Here is a 14,630-nt window from a genome sequence, read left to right on the forward strand (position 1 = left end):
TGTGTGTGTGTGTGTGTGTGTTTAAAAAAACAAACAAAAAAAAAAAACATAGTCACTTAACTTTGTCCTTGTCAACATTGGCAATGAAAGCCATCAGCCATCATTGTGTGAACTTGGTTAACACAACAAGGTATTGCAATGAAGTCAGTTTTTGACAGCGTTGTACTCACAATTCAGTCAAGCGAAATGTCTGCAAAAGAGATTTGAAGCCTTAATAAAAATGCTTCAAGTAGAAATTGCATACAAGCTATTATACATCCTGTATAGACTGCAGTATTACTTATACGGAAGGCAAGTCTGGTCTTTGTGCCCTAAATGGGCTGGGCAGGATGAGCATCTGGAAATGGCCACTGAGAAGGTCATAGCAGTGTAATATTATTTCAGATAAACAAAGATCTGTGCCTCTCGTACAACCATGTTACTTTCAGTAATAAGAAAAAGACTTGTTCTGCAACACTTACTGTAGCCAGATTAATGTGTTCATAATATTCATGTACACATGCAGACCAGATCCAGATCTACACAAGCATCTACCACAGCAGTGCTTATGCTGACATGGAAATTTATGAATTTCCATTAAGTCTTAGTATGCTGCTCAACTGAGAAGATTTGTATAGAAGATGTGTGTCCAGGCAAATGCTAGTAACTGGTGATGAATTTTTAAAGAAAGAAAGAAAGAAAGAAAGAAAGAAAACTAAAGAGTGGAGGAAGATAATAAATGCAAATGTGTTCTTATGTTGCACTAGTATCATTGAATGGTTTGAAGTGGCAGTCTCAAGTATCTTCATTTGAGTGTCTTTTAATTCAGTCTGGCAGTCCATCGGCTATTGACAGGATGTGCAAAATATGGCCCTCTGGCCACTGGGCATCCTTGATAACATTTTAAGCGGCTCACAACCACAAGGAAAGGATGCACTACTAAAAATTTAATTCATCCAATTTTCACATTATAGTAGAGCAGCAAAAAACAAGACCAAGGGAGCACACCCCTTCAATTTCATCTTTTTTTGCTCTAGTTGACATAGTAGACTACATCTAATATCAGAATGGAACAGCCACCTCACTCATGGTTAAGAAGCTACGAACAAGAGAGAGAAATTTACAAACACCAGGGATGCAACAATATTTGGATCAGATGGATCTAAGGTTGTAAAGTGTCCAGATTAATTGACTTCTTGACTAGTAAATGATTATTACACGTGCACAGGCATATAGTTCATTAGGCTTGTACTGTAAATATGCTCAGCTACTAAAACTGGGGTATCTTTTTCGGTAATATGATTATGCTCAAGGTGCAAGGGATTGGTGGCATTACTTTTGATCCACAACAGTTTTTCTTTTTGGTTTATGTTGTATTTACTAAAGCATAAAATGTGTCCAGACAATGGACATGGTGCTGTTATTTGGTACACACTGCTCAAGTTGTCCATCTGCTCTGTATTTCAATTTTCCGTACTGCACACTGGACTGGAGTTAAGTGAGAACACACTCGGTAGTATGTTTTAAAGAGAACAGTGCATAATAATGAAGTATTAACAGAATTTAATAAAAAATTAAATGACAGACATGGTCAAGATTATATGGATTAGAGGTTCTAAATGTTGGTTTTGTTGAATTGCCCAGCCACATATCAGTGTGATCCTTAGATAAGTGATGATCTTTGCAGCTGATATTTTAATTTTTATTCTTGCTTATGTTCTGTGTTTACTCTCATGCTGCTGCTGCAGTACATGAGTTGCTAGCAGTGTAGCTAATGTATCATAGGAGACACTTAAGAGCCGAAGGCGATCAGTTGGACCGCTGCACCACCAGCAGCTTTTCTTTGTATATTTGGAATACTTTTTGGCCTAATTGTCTATTGTACTCAAGCGAGTTGACGCATCTCATGAGTTCAGAACACGCCAGTGTTGGCTCCTCTCTTTTGCTGTATATTCAGTGTAATGCTTCTTGCATGTATGGTAACACAATGTTTTATCATTAACTCCATTAATATTATTTCAGCACCACTTCACAGGCAACGTATTGGAAAGAAGAACTTAAAGTGCGAAAAAAGAAACTAGCGTGACTGTTAATGGCCATAGTGCACTGTAATGATTTTCACACTGAACTGAAGTGAAACTAATGCAAATAAATTTGGTGAATATTTTAAATGAATAAAGAGAAAAATTGGATGTTGGACCTGTCCTTTATTATTTTACCAATAAATACAAATGCAATAAAACTCTATTCTTGAATGTATTTTTTCATATTTTGTTGCAGCATTTACTTTTGCTTGATGTTGGCTTACACATTAAAGGACTTCAACTTATAAATTTAGCACTTGTACTCTATATGGGCAGAAATCTGAAGTCAACCTGTCAGAAATTGAAAAAGTTATCTCAGTAGAGCAGGGCGATATGACCAAAAATATTTATCACGATATACGTTTGAAAATTTGTGATAATGATATAATTGACACTAGGCAAAATACTTTGCACTAATAAAGTTGTGGAGTTGTAAAGAAACCCAAAAAACATCAATGTATTTTCACTTAAACAAGCAGTTGTTTGGGTTTTTTTTAATGTGCATTAAAGTTATATAAAAATGTAACGGTGCAAACGCAAATTCCATGCTGACAGTTTAACCAAAAGCATTTCCAGTGGAAATTGGCCAACATATTCTGAGCATAACCATGTATAATATCCACAAAACTTCAAAAGAGGAGATATATATAGATAGATAGATATACGCACGCACAATACGCTAACATTATGTTGAAGCACAGTACGTATCACTCCGCGAGGCTCTTGCCTACGGTAGCCGTAATGCTCTGACAATCCATCAAGTGGTGCGGGTTTGTAGCTTAGCAAAGTCGTACTAAAACATTTAACAGATTTTCGAGCGCCACGTAAAATCGTTTCGAGGTCAGTAAACACAAACGGAAATCATACATAAGGCACAGGGGATTATAAGGGGCACTGTCGATTTTCAGAAAAATCAAAGGATTGATTTTTAAGTGTGCCGTATTTTCCAAAAAAACACAGTAATAACGATGGCCCGCTAGCATACCAAAAATAGTGCTTTGTTGTGTATCTGACGGACGAAAGCCAAACCAGTGCCACACCACTGAAGTTGCAGCATTTTTACAAACCAATTCTGATTCATCTGTTTCATTCAACGTTCCGCTTTCGCCCTTCTCATTCTCCATCACTGCCATGCTTTTTCCGCCATGTGCGTATGAAAACAAAGGCACTGCACATGCGCGTTTTACCCATATTCTATTGCGATATTTCATTTTCTTATCGTTGCCCAACATTATACTGGTATTACCGTGAAAGGTATGATATGGTCTGCCCTATATCTCAGTATATCCCAAAGAATGAAAAAAGTTTGATCTATACATTTAAATAAATTAATACATTTTTCATGTGCCCTTATATCATATTCTGGCTCCTTAAAATGTCAATCACTAAAAAACTAAGATATGCTGGGCTATTTTCTGATGGCTTAACCTCTGGAAACATCAGCCAGTGTCTTAGGGGTTCCAGTGTAGCAGGGGGGGTGTCATAATTGATTTCCACCAGTGAGTATTTAATTGAGCACTGTCAGTACAATTTATTGTAGTAGTAAACAAATCTGAACTAACATCACTCTGATGGATGCATCAGGGGACAACCTGAGGTGCAGTATCTTGTCCAAGGATTCTTCGATACGCAGACTGGAGTAACCGGGGAATCGAGCCACAAACCTTCTGATTGGTAGACGACCTGACACAGCTTCTCCGAACTATAAAGTGGCATTTAAAACACTTGTCATAACATATTGGCCGAAGCTCTTTGGCCAATACATTTTATTTGCTTTCCACATTGATATCACCACATGAAAGCAAAATGTGATTAGTCAGTATTGGAGTAGCTGTGGCTCAGGCCATAGAGCATTTTTTTGTACCGTGTTTTTCACACTATATTGCGCACTTAAAATCCTTTAATTTTCTCAAAAATCGACAGTGCGCCCTATAATCCGGTGCACCTTATGTATGAATTCTGGTTGTGCTTACTGACCTCGAACCGATTTTATGTGGTACATGGCACTCAAAATCTGTCAAAAGGTTTTAGTATGACTTTGGTAAGCTACAAAGCCGCACTGCTTAATGGAGTAATCGGAATCCAAAACTCCGTCCGCTTCAGGTTCCAAAGTCAAATGAACACTGCGGCATCACAGTGTTAAAAACAGTCTAAATTCGTTCATCTTTAATAAAATGATAAATGTTCTGAATGAGAGATTTCTGAAAAAATTAAAACATACAGCTCTGCTATCACGACAGAAAACTAAACAGCAGCGACTTTTCTTAGGGTTACTGAAGTTGGACGAGCTGGTATATAATGATGTGCAACGTGATTGCTAGGGACACAGCTATGTTAGCATAACATAAACACAATGAAGCTGGAGAATGAATGCTAACTTTTTTCCACTCGATAAAAGTTAACGCAAGGGTTCGCGATGGTTAGGGACAAATGCAATCGCATGACAGGATGTTGTTAACGGACCAACCTTCAGTCAGGAGAACAACTGAGATGATCCATCCACAATACAAGATTTGTCATTAATATACTGCAAGAACATGGGGATAGAGCAGCTGTGAGAGAATTGAACATTAATGAATCAATGGTACGGAAGTGGAGGAAGCAAGAAAAATGAGTAAAGTTTGAGTTATCCGACTGTTTTGTTTCGCTTAAGGTGCACCGGATTATAAGGCGCATTATGTATGAAAACAGACCCGTTCATCGACAGTGCACCTTATAATCTGGTGCGGATTATGGTCCGAAAAATATGGTACAAATCAGAAGGTTAGTACTTCAGTCCCAGACTCCTCTAGTCCACATGTTGAGGACGATGGTATTGAATTGCCTTTGATGTAGCCAACAGAGTTTGTGTGTGCGTGTAGATGCAATGATTTGAGTAATACACACACGCACACAGAGAAGAACAAAGAGGTGGAGCTGTTACTGAGATTTTGAGCTCAGGCTGAGTGAAAGATAACAAGTTTCTAGCGTCCAAATCAGAAGTGCTGTTCCTGTAATCACCATTAAAGCCTTCACTGGGAAAAAGCTAGTAGGAGTGCTTCCTCAAAACACCTGATCAACAACCTCTGACTTGAAGAAAAGCAAACTTTGAAGCTGCTCCATCCATGGCTGTTTGTTTTAACCTAGTCTGACAGCATGTTAAAACTATACAGCTTGATGTCAGCTGTCCTATTTTACATGGAAGACATACGTGCAACAAACAGTGCTGAGTCTAATGGGGTGCATGGGGTTTACCAGGCCATAAGGCTTTTGTAACATTTTCAGATTTAACGTGAAATAAAATATTGTATTAATGAAATTGATTTAATATTTCAAAATGTGAAAATAAAAGCTTTTTTTCACAAGCCAATAAAAATGTACATGGATCAATGAAACTCGGAGCCACTGACCTGGGGGTTGTTAGGTTGTTATTAATATGACTTAATGACTACACCATCATAACATTTGTTTGTTTGTTTTGGGTTTTTTTTAACAGATGTTGATTGAAGTTAAACTTCAAAACATTGCAATTACTAAAATGGAAACAAATGAGCAGTTCAAAACCTGTGGGGTTTTTTTTTCAGTAATTATTATTGCTCATTAATAAAAAAAAGTATTTTCCTAATTCTTTCCAATTAATCAATGAATTAATCAATAGATTACTCAATTACTAAAACAATCAAATGCTGCAGCTCTAGTATAAAGAGGTTAAAGCTATTGAACAAAGCTATATGAGCGTGTGTACAGGGGTGAATGTGGTTTGTATTTAAGAGTGCTGAGAGTAGAAAAGGCATCTATAACTTGGACTACTTTGATTACAGATGGTAATGCGAAACTTGATATCTAAATATTTCAGAGTCAGCCTGTTTTTTTTTGTTGTTTTTTTTATAATTGCATGCCAATAGATCTTTTCTTTTAATTTAGCAGCACTGAGCTTTCTATGATTTGATGTCAGATATATATCTGCCTCATTGTCCTGTATGTGCCAATGTGGAAACAATTTTTACAATTTTTTTTTTTTTTTTATATAATCAGGGCTGGCTACCATTCATGTTTGAATTGATACAAGTACTTGGAATTTGGTACCCCTAACAAATGGTGCCTTTTTTAGTGCTTGTTTTAAAACAAATTCAAATTCTTCTCTTATAAAATAATTCCATAATTATTGGCTGAAACTTTTTTTTTTATTGATAAGATTGTACACTCTACACTGTTGCCAGCTGCCTCGGTTAGTTTTACGACAGTGTTCCTGTTACAGTGTTTGCATATAATATTAAATGGTAATATTGGCCTATTGTTAGTTATGGTCAGAAATCAAGATTTTGGACATACTGTAATGTGTTTACTGTAAATAGCATGCTGATGAAAAATTTCAGTGCAGCCAGTGAAAGTGACAATCAATGCAAGAGGGGAAAAAGCCTGATTACCTGATTAACAGAGATATTGACAGCTTAAACTTTGCCCATCATTCCAGGGTTCGTAGTTAGCTGCAGGTCCTTTGTTGAATTTGCTTTCCGGCTGTCAAATATAACACACTCTTCAGCTTTTAGATGTATTTTGTGTTTGACCAGGTATTTTCTCAGACTAGAAGTGTCGCCATAACCAGCTTTGCAGTGTGTGCTACAGATGTTGTGCAGTTGAGTTTTAAAAAGTGTAACCACGGCTGAGACTGCTTCTAACTCCCCACCGCCATTGTCCTGTCCGGTGTCGATTCTTCACATGTCACTGGACTGATGTCATGCACCCTCGCTCTCTTTCTTCTTTTAACCCAGTTATGCTCTGGTGCCAAAATTTACACTGATTTAGTGTGAATCAATACTCAGTAGAGCTGATAAAACTTGGTTGGTACCCTAACAAGTAGTAAGCTGAAAAATATTTTAGAGTGTATATATAAGAATGGTGTTGTCACAGAGTTGTTAGGCTGAATGGCTGTGACACCATTGTTTACAAACTCTCCAATGTCTATAGCATATATAGCAGGGTGTACATCATAGCTTTAGACTGAAGTGTTTGTTTTTTAATTATTTATATTTTAATTAAAAGTTGCTCACAAGTTTTTAAAGTACATTGCTTTAATGCGTTATTGACTATTTGTTTTCTTTTTAAGTATAAACAAGTGTGTAGAAAACTGCAGAAAGACATATCTTTTGCTAAACGTCTCCCCTATTTTAACCATAACGCATGAGAGGTGTTGACATTTTTGATCTGCCACTTCTAAATGCATCTTCTTGTGATCAGCTATATTAATCCTCCATGCATCTATTATTATTATTATTATTAAAAATAAAAACATTTAAATAAAACAGCTACTCTGGGACTTTTATTCTTTTAGATGCTGACAGTCAACCCAGTATTTTTGTTCCAGCCGTACAGTTTTTCTTATGAACTGGTTTAAAAATTTACCAGAAACATGAGGTTTGCAGGAATCTGAGCATGGTTATAAATGGTCTAGCAAAGCTTAAATTCATTTATTTCTAGTCTTACTAGAATTGTAGTCCATTTACCACTACAATCCTGCCATCTCAAAATTACTTTGTATTGTTAAATACAAGTAAAGGGCAGTATTCCCATTGTTTACCATTGAGTGCTTTGTAGTGGCTTTTCCTTCAGTGTGTGGGTTGCAGAGAATAGAAAATGTGGACTGGCTGTATGTGGAGTGATTACAGATGGCTTTGAGTAAGAAGTAGAAATCCTACTGCACTGTACTTACAGTAGTCAAAAGCTAACAAACAATTTTTTGCTCAGCATTGAATTTTTTGATTTTCTCTAAACCCCTAGTTTGCTTCTACCAAAAAACTGTAATCTTGGTGTGTTTGAGATGTCTCTGGTCAGATAAGCCACCTCAAAAATGCTTAAAACCAATTATTTGAAATTATGTAATCAAAAGTCCTAACATGAATTCAGTTCATTTTTTAAAAATTGATTTGGACACAGTAAGGCACAGTGACAACACTAAAGCAGTGTTATTAAATGCTACTGAAGATTGAAAGACAACATCAGGCTTCTACGGCTAGATGGGTGTTATAGATTGGAGACATATCCTCACTGGTTGTGTCTTTTTAAGTTTTTTTTTTTTTTTTTTAAGGTTTTAACTGTGTTAAAACAGATCTGCAAATATACAAGAAGTTTCTGGAAAATGAAAATGCCCAAGAGCATTCATCATTCATCATCATTCATTGTTTTTAAATGGAAGTTTGGGAACACCAACCAGAACTGAAGCACCTATCAGGTCTTTATATCAGGATGGGTAGACTGAAGCTGTGCCTTGTAGTTTTTTAAATGTAGTTTTGCATGGTATACGTACCGGAAGGATACTGCAATACTCTGCTGTTTTTAAAAACACAAATTTATGACTAATACCAGTGTTTGAGAAATGACAGTGTTCCAAAGAAAGTTGTAATTTCTGCATTTTATGTGCAACAGCAGCGCAGTGTTTTCCTGAGCACACTACTTCATTTCCCTTCAGGCATAGTGGGCGGGCTAATGCTGCAGCTATCACAAAACAAGACACACAGTTCCCAAAACAAGTTTCTTGCATACTGTTTACAGCTAGCCAACAAAGTGAATGCATAGGATACACTGAGTAGTAGATGGCAGTTGGGGTAAGCTCACAAACATCTCTGTGAAAGTTTTTTTTGGGGGGGGTTTTCTTTAAAAATTGAGATAGACCAAAGAAGCCAGCTTTACATTCGTCACCTTTTCCCCCCCTAAAGGATTCAAAAAGAAGAGGGAATATGATAACTATTGCATGTTGTACATGAGTCAAATAAAATTATTATAAGCTAAATCTTCACCATTAAAGTTTGGTGAGCTTATTGGCTAAGGTCAGTGGCAAATGTTTGGTTTCTCTTTTGGCTAAATGGTGAATGAAGCAACCATGTATACAAATCGGGTGTTCGCAGGTATTCAGGTCAAAACAAAAGTTGTAAATTATCAATTTGTGCTCAATAAGTTCTGTTAATGGTTAGCATGTCAGTTTCTTTTACACTATTGTATGTTGTTAACTTTCCCGTGTGTGCTTTTTTTTTCTTCCCCTTTTTGCTCTTGCCTTTCTGTACTCTTCTATCCCCTCTATCCCCCACCAATCACAGCAGATCCCTGAGCCTGATTTTTGGAGGTCTCTTCTTGTTAAAAGGAAGCTCTTCCTTCCCACTTGTTACCAAGCATGTGCACTGATTCATTGGGTGGGGGGGTTCCTCTAACATATTAGGGTCTTGGGTCTTCACCTTGCCATGTAGAGCACTTTGAGGCAGCTTTAGATGGGAGTTGGCACTGTATATAAAAGTGAATTGTCAGACATGCTCTTGTTTATGAAAAAGAGAACAGAATCTAAAAATAGCAAATAATCTAGAGTTGCCTGTAAAAACAACAAACTACGTGATTTCCTCTCTCATTTTCAGCCATAAATGAGTATACATACTTCTTTAATTAGTAGTTTACATATCAAAACAGTTACAAAACACAATAATGAAAACAAAAGCAAAGATGATGCATTTTCACAGAATTTGTGAAGAGGACAGGAATGGTGTTTATGTAGGAAAAAAACCCAAAAGAACTCAATTCTAAGTATTTGGTCTATGTTGAGATTGCAATTATTAAACACAATTTCTACCATTTAGTAATTTAACTGAAGGGGGGGGGGTGTCAAGATATTGAGGGTTTTTTGGGGGGATTTTTTTTAAGACAAAATTGTGATAACACTTGGGGGGTTAGTTGCACAGTCTTATTGGTAGAGACCTCCAAGTATAACAGAGCAGCCATTTTTCCACAGGAAGCCACTTACAGCACACTTATTCAAACTGCCCCAAAATAATCAAATGCTAGCAAATTAATTTGATAAAATCACAAAGAAGTAAAATGAAGTAAGCAGTTATCCACAAAGTATGTTGTCAAATAGATTAATTTCAATAGGTGCGTGTGAGCAGGAAACACTGAAATTAGTGCTGTTTATAATAAGGCAAGACAGATTTTGCACTCACTATTTCAAACTTAAATTTCTCTAAAAGTACGAATGTGTTACCTACACATCATCAGCACACTTTTTTCCTTTATCAGTACCAGTTTATGTGTTGGGAGGCGTACTCATTTTTTCCCTTTTTGGACACACCTTATTTATACCCTGCTCCAGGCAGAGCCCAGACCCACACCAAATACAGGATCTCTGGAGAGACTTGAATATAACTATGTGCATCAAAACCTAGGTGTGCTGAGCATGTATCATTCCTAAGTAGACTTTGAGTTTAATATTGCTACCAGGGTCTGATTTTCAATAACATATCAGAGTAGTTGTATATGAAAAGATGATATCAATTTAATTGTCTGAATAAAATGCAGAAAATTTCAAAGGCGACAAAAGCTTTCAGACTACGCTGTTTGAGTTTACAGATAAATCAAAAATTATTCAAAACACATGGACTTCCATGTTTACCAGTTAAAAATAGCGTCTTAGACATGTACTAAATTAAAACCTGTTAATATAAATTCAGATTAGGTGCAAATCAGCATCCGTTTTGCTTTTTTCCAAACATTGCTTACCTCGTCTTTCTTAACGGTTTTTCAGAATGTCATCAGAGGATAAGACTGTGGAGCCCTCTGACCAGGGACCCTCACCGCCATCAAGCAGTGTAGGGGCCACGTCCACAGGAAGTCCTGCCCACGCAGACAAGCGACCACGTGGCAGGCCGCGCAAGGATGCTGCTGCCCTCCTACCCCAGGCACCACCCTTATCCACGTCTAAGAACAGAAAAAAGTAGGTTTTTACCTTTGACATTCAAATCAGTTTGTATTTTTAAAGCTCGGGGAATTACTTATTCTTGCTGAATTGGTTAGCATTGCTAGTGCAGTAACTTTATGTAATACTTTTTGTAAGCAGTGGTCTGGTGCCGGACCCCCTCTATAAAATGCTTAGGTTTAGACTTTAAATTAGTCTTGAAATTTTTCTTGACATTGGATTCATAAGATGTGCGGAGCCAAAAAAAGAAGTGTGAATCCCATATTCTTTTCAAACTTTATATATTTTAAATATCTGATATTACCTGCTTCACCATTTCCCCTTAGTGACAGCGCAGGTGAGGTTTTAGAGACATACCCATATGTCTCTCATATTGGATTTTCTTAATTATCGTCCTCTTAAATCCAGAATCTAATTTAAGATCCTTCTCGTCGCATTTAAGCTTTTAAATAATCAGGCCCCATCTTATCTCTAAGATGTCATAGTACCGTATCACCCCATTAGACCACTTTGCTCTCAGACTGTGGGCTTACTTGTTGTACCCAGGATATTTTAAAGTAGATTGGGAGGCCTCTCTTCTGTGGAACCAGCTCCCAGTTTGGATTCTGGAGATAGATACCCTCTCTACTTTTTAAGATTACGTTTAAAACTGTTTGATCTTATAGATAAGGCTGGATCATGTAACCCTGAACCCTCTTAGTTACGTTGCAATCGGTCTAGGCTGCTTCCTTTAATGCACTGAGCGCTGCTTCTTCATTCACTTTTTTCCCCTCTCACTGTGTTTATACACCACTCTGTATTTAATCATTAGTTTTGTGGATTTTTTTTATTTTTTTTTATTTCTGTCTCTTTTCCATTAATGTGTTTTTTTGTGCTGTCTTCCTCCTCTTACCCTAACTGGTTGCATAGATAGCTGCCTGTCCCTAAGCCTGCTTTTTTTTTTTTTTTTTAAAGTTTCATCCTGCTAAAAGGGTTTTTTTCCTTTCCACTGTCACCAAGCACTTTTTCTCATGCAGTCATCTGAATTTGTAATTTTGTCTGTGTTATTGTAAGGTCTTTACCTAACAAAATAAAACACCTTGATGCTTTATGTGATTCAGCACTATATAAATAAAATTGAATAGGGAATTACTTAATTCTTGCTGAATTGGTTATTCTTGCTGAATGCGATCACAGCAATGATTAAGGGTGTTGAACCTGGGCAACATTTAATATTTGGCCAAAAATAAGCCTTGGGAGTTTGTTGCTGTTGCAATGGGCACAGTGGAGTAGATCTGCAGTGTTCACCACAACCGAGAATTGATATGCGTAAATGATTACAAATACATGGTTTTCTTCTTAAACTATTCTTGTGATCAAAGTTTAGAAAATTAGGCTACAGTTCTGTAACCGACATTTGCAACACAGAGTGAAAAATAAATTTAACTTGCTGAATCGGACTCGTAGACTTTAGAAAGTCATGTATGGTATTTAAACCCCTTTACTTTTACATAACACTGTAAACTTGATAACAAAACCCCAGAAAACTATGCAAGATTTTATAAGATGGTTGTGGTGAGACTTACCGTTGCACTCCTGCCACCATGTACATCACTCTATGTGAAATTTTACAGTAAACCTAAGAAATCATAGTAACAGTGGTAACTTAAAATCTTTCACTGGTTATTATTTTTATTTTTATGTATTTATTATTCATGGTAAGTTAAGTACACAAAACCAGCTTTGGAAAAATGGGTGATCTTGCCTTTTATTATTGCTTCTCCTCCAAATTCTGTCAGGTGTCATGAGCTTAAATACCCCATTCTGTGTTACTGCTTATTAAATCCAGTGCTTACGTGGTAAGAGACAGCATTAAAACTTAATCCCATGTTATTAAACAAAAATATCAAGGTGGTGCATAGGAAGCATTGGGGAAAAAAAGCCCTCAGTTTAAATCTGAAAATGGTCCTTATACTATATGTGGCATATTTAAAGTGGTCTGAACCTACTTTTGGCTGCTCCTATTTGAATCCAAAGGGATTTGTGTTTCCTCCTGGAATTAAAGTGGGGGCCTTTTGCAGTGTACTCAATAGTACCGTGGTTGACCACTTCTTACTTAAAGTAGTCTGAAACTACAAAATATTTTATGGTCATTCTAGCATTGCATAAGTTACTACTTTAAGTCCTTTGTAGAAGTCCTTGGGGTTTTAGCAGCTTGATTTCACGTAATTCCACCACAGATGTTTAGGCTCCGTGCAAGGTGTCCTGCTTCTCCGTGACTTCCTTAGCAACATACAATGCATCTTAGAGCTGTAAAATAATGCCCGCAAGGTTCTTAACTCTCTCCTCAGTCTGTCCTCTCATTCAATCTTAATACCCTGTTCCCAATGGATCGTTTAATCTCCAAGTATTCAGACAATACATTAATGCCACAGTAGAAGGATGACCAGGGACACACTTGAAATACTTAATGTTGTTTAACTGGTCACGAACTAACCATCAGCAGTTTTATTTATATCTTTGTAATGGCTAGGGTTTTGTTAAGAATCAAGAATAGAATTACAATTTGTATATATTTTAAAGTATGTCATTATTTTTGCAGAATAGGCTGCTGATTACACACTTATTTAGCTCTGCCACAATTATTTATCCCCTCTCAGATTTCATTTAATTAGATACAAACACCTCCTGAAAGCTAAATTGCAAGCTCATATTCCATAAAACACCCCCAACACAGTGATTACAGCTTTGTGAATTCAGACAATTTACTCATCCCGATTTCTAATTACTGTTGGTCATAAAAGCCTACAGGCTAATGAGGAATGGCTGGTCCTCTAAACTGTACTGTAACTTGTAATTGAACCATGGTGAACACTTATAACGTCATTCTAGACCAATTAATTGTTCTCATAGGCTAATCAGCTTCATTCTGTGGTGTATGTTTTAATTTTAAAATTGTCATAGATAAGTGTGATGAAGGGTATTGATTTGTGACAAAGGTGGATGCTCTATAAATCGCTGTTGTAGACCTGATTGGTTAGAATTTACTAGATTTGCTTATGCTCCATCTGCTAGTCCATCTCTTCCAGAGCAACATGATCCTTGTCAGGTTTTCCAGGCAGCACTGTGCTAGCTGGGACTACTTACCAGAGCATTATTTTCACCTTTTCTTTTTTTTTTTTTTTTCTTTTCCCTGTCTCTCTTGCTCGCTCTCCCTGTGGTAGGACTGTGGGGGGAAGTTGTGCAGGGTATGGTACCCGAACACTAGTCTTTTGCATTTGTCAGTGACATAACTGGCTGTCTGAATGCTGGAATTTGATCTCATTAGTTCTGAATAATATAATATACAGCTTGATGCTGTATGGTGGTCTGTGCAAAGACGTCACTGCCAACAGCTATGTTTTCAGGTTGTGATCATAGGCTTATAACTGCTCATATATCAATTTGGGCTTGGTTTCTGCTATTAGATACTAGAAATACTTGAAAGATAAAAATTGTATTTAATGAAAATTTTACTAGATAGTAATAGTAGTAGTAGTAGTAGCAGCAGTTGGCCATGTACTAAGCATACTACATGTAGGACTGCAATGATTAGTTGACTAGTGACGATTACGTCGACTATCAAAATCGCAGACGACTAATTTAATAGTCGATGCGTCGTTTGAAGCTTTGTAAGATCCCAAAAGACGCAGGAATAAGTAGTAGGATTTAAGAGTGTAATAGCGGACTGAAACAGAAGATGGCAGCACTGCATGTACAAGGATGCCAGCTGCCGTTAAATCCCGAAGAAGAAGAAGCAGTGTCCGGTATCGCAGCCGTGTCCAACTTCAGGAACCGCATCCTCCTGTGCCCGCATTTGTAGGCCGATTACGTTACAG

General features: G+C 37.0%; 1 protein-coding gene across 8 annotated transcripts in view; it reads left to right on the plus strand.

The window, feature by feature from the left end:
- LOC102306641 (histone-lysine N-methyltransferase 2C) overlaps positions 1 to 14,630 on the plus strand; it is an 88,388-nt gene that overhangs the window by 3,868 nt on the left and 69,890 nt on the right. For 7 of the 8 annotated variants that reach the window (XM_005912732.3, XM_005912733.3, XM_005912736.3 and 4 more), the window contains exon 2: positions 10,603 to 10,791. The exons of the other annotated variant lie outside the window; for it this stretch is intronic. In XM_005912732.3, coding sequence (XP_005912794.1) covers positions 10,604 to 10,791 — 188 coding nt within the window. In that variant the 5' untranslated portion in view covers position 10,603. The remainder of the gene's footprint in view (positions 1 to 10,602; positions 10,792 to 14,630) is intronic. 8 annotated transcript variants of the gene reach the window in all.

The sequence above is a fragment of the Haplochromis burtoni genome, unplaced genomic scaffold (assembly GCF_018398535.1).
Source record: "Haplochromis burtoni strain Fernald_Lab_line unplaced genomic scaffold, NCSU_Asbu1 Contig_3, whole genome shotgun sequence".
Taxonomy (NCBI): domain Eukaryota; kingdom Metazoa; phylum Chordata; class Actinopteri; order Cichliformes; family Cichlidae; genus Haplochromis; species Haplochromis burtoni.